General features: G+C 39.9%; 1 protein-coding gene across 1 annotated transcript in view; it reads right to left on the bottom strand.

The window, feature by feature from the left end:
* Positions 1-1,559: 1,559 nt before the first annotated feature.
* The window catches only part of LOC126495702 (olfactory receptor 2D3-like), a 3,315-nt gene continuing 2,445 nt past the window's right edge, over positions 1,560-2,429 (bottom strand). The window contains exon 2 of the mRNA XM_050133299.1: positions 1,560-2,123. Coding sequence (XP_049989256.1) covers positions 1,560-2,123 — 564 coding nt within the window. The remainder of the gene's footprint in view (positions 2,124-2,429) is intronic.

Genomic DNA, 2,429 nt, shown 5'->3' on the forward strand with positions numbered 1-2,429 from the left:
TCCCACAGGGCAGGGAACCCTGATTGGTCTTTGGGCTGACGAGGGAGGGGGACTTGATTGGGGGAGGAAGGGAAATGGGAGGCGGCGGTGGGGAAGAGACAGAAATCATTAATAAATAAATATATAAATTAAAAAAAAATTTAAAAAAAGAACAATTTGGGGGTTGCTGTACATTCAGGTCATCACAGGACCTTGGAACGAGATAAATACCGGCATGTTCAGGTGCAGCGCTTACTTTTAATTGCCACAGTTGATTTTCTAAGAATAAACAAATTTGAAGAAAAAAAATATTAGGCTTAAAACTATAACGTTTATGCAAAGGACAAAGGGACCATAGAGGCCCTGTTCTTGCTGCTTCAGTCACTTTAAGTTCATGTGAGTTTTGCTCAGTTGATTCAGAGGACCTTGTTCTCCTAGTGTCCTCCACCACTTCTGTCTCTTACATTTTCCCACCTACTCTTTCACTGGGTTCCCTGAGCTCTGAGGGGAGATATTTGATGGAGACATCCCATTTAGATGTGTGTGTTTCAAGACTCTTTCTCTGCATGCTGTAGGGGGAAGTTTCTCTGATAATAACTTGGCTGAACAAAGTACTATTCTGTGAGTATAGCAGAATATCATTAGAAGTTGTTTTATCATTACATTTTAATAACCACTTGCATTTGGTTACCCTAGAATTCCGGGTTATCAAGTATCTGGTTCTTGGTCACTCAAGCAGTATCAGGTATGGGTTTCAACTCATGGAATGTATATTAAGTCAAATCACACATTAGTTGATTATTCCCCAATCTTTGTGCCACATCGTCCTACAATGTTTTGCAGGAGGGATGATGCTCTAGTTCTTAATAAACTTGCTTGCATAAATCAATGGCTTTTTTAGGAAGTCCTGTTGGTAGGGGGTTGGCAACAGAGGGACCATGACATTTCCTTGGTGCATGAACTAGTTTTTGGAGCCCATTTCCTATGGTGAGATAACTTGCTCAGCCTTGATACGAAAGGAAAGTCTTGGTCCTGCCTCAAATTGTTTACCAGACATTTTTGACTCCCTAAGGGAGGTATTACCTCCTCTGAGAAGTGGATGAGGGTGGGACGAGTTAAAGGATGGGAGAAGGGGAGGGAAGGAAAACTAGGGCTAGTATATAAAATTTTAAAAATTTAAATAAAAAGTAGAAATAGAAAAAATAAGCCATATTCTCCAAAGATAATTATGGATAATGGTAGGAGACGATAAGTTCGGCAAGAAGCTATGGGGTTTAAAGTAACAGCAAACAGCCCTGGGTGGGAAGAGTTTGGTTCACAAAATCTGAAGTTTATAGAATTTTCTCAGTATTTTAAACTGATTTTATTTTGTTTTTTTTTTAATGTCAGTGGGCAAATTGTCACACATTAAGTGAGCTGCACACATAAATAACAATCCTACACAGCACAGCAGGAACAAGCATTACTTGGTAAGCATGAGTGAACTTTACTCTCAGATTAGAGATAGTCCACAATGAAAGATGTTTAAACCGTTCATGAACTTCAGAATGACTTATGCCCTGATTATCTCCTATATTCTGTTATCTTATCTCTCTTTTAAATACTTTTCTTAATGCTGCCTTCATATCCTTGTTCCTTAGGCTATAAATGAATGGATTCATCATAGATGTTACAACTGAGTAAAACACTGAGATTACCTTATCTCCTTCATTCATTTTCTTTGAGTTGGGCTGCATGTAGGTAAATATAGTTGAGCCATAGAAGAAGATAACAACAACAAAATGGGAAGTGCAGGTGGAAAAGACCTTGAGCCTCCCCTCACCTGATTGTATTTGAACCACAGTTAAGATAATATTCCAGTAGGAGAACAGGATGAGAGAAACGGGACCTAGGAGAATTACTACACCCATTGCAAAAATGACCATCTCAGCTGTGTAGGTCTCTTCTGAAGCCAGCTTCAAGAGTGCAGGAGGCTCACAAAAGTAATGATTGATTAGATTTGGTCCCTGATATGACAAGCACAAAGTAAATGTGGTGTCTACTACAGACACAAATATCCCACTGGCCCAGGATCCCACAACTAGCAGGACACAAACCCTATGTGTCATGATGGCAGAGTAGTGCAGGGGCTTGCAGACAGCTATGTAGCGGTCGTAAGACATGACTGCTAGAAGAGAGCTTTCTGTGCACCCCATTATGAGGAAAAAGAACATCTGCATTGAGCACCCAGCAAAAGAAATGGTCTTTTCTACAACTAAAAACTGGACTAGCATCTTGGGAACAATAGTTGTAGAGAAACAGAGATCATTCAATGACAGGTTTTTGAGAAAGAAGTACATTGGTGTTTGAAGTCGAGAGTCCACATGAATAAGGAGTATGATGAGCAGATTCCCAAACACAGTGAGCAAGTAGATGATGAGAAATACCACGAACAGCAAGATCTGAGTCTG

Source organism: Alexandromys fortis, unplaced genomic scaffold (assembly GCF_014885135.2).
Source record: "Alexandromys fortis isolate MF-2015 unplaced genomic scaffold, M_Fortis_MF-2015_v1.1 scaffold_573, whole genome shotgun sequence".
Lineage (NCBI taxonomy): Eukaryota > Metazoa > Chordata > Mammalia > Rodentia > Cricetidae > Alexandromys > Alexandromys fortis.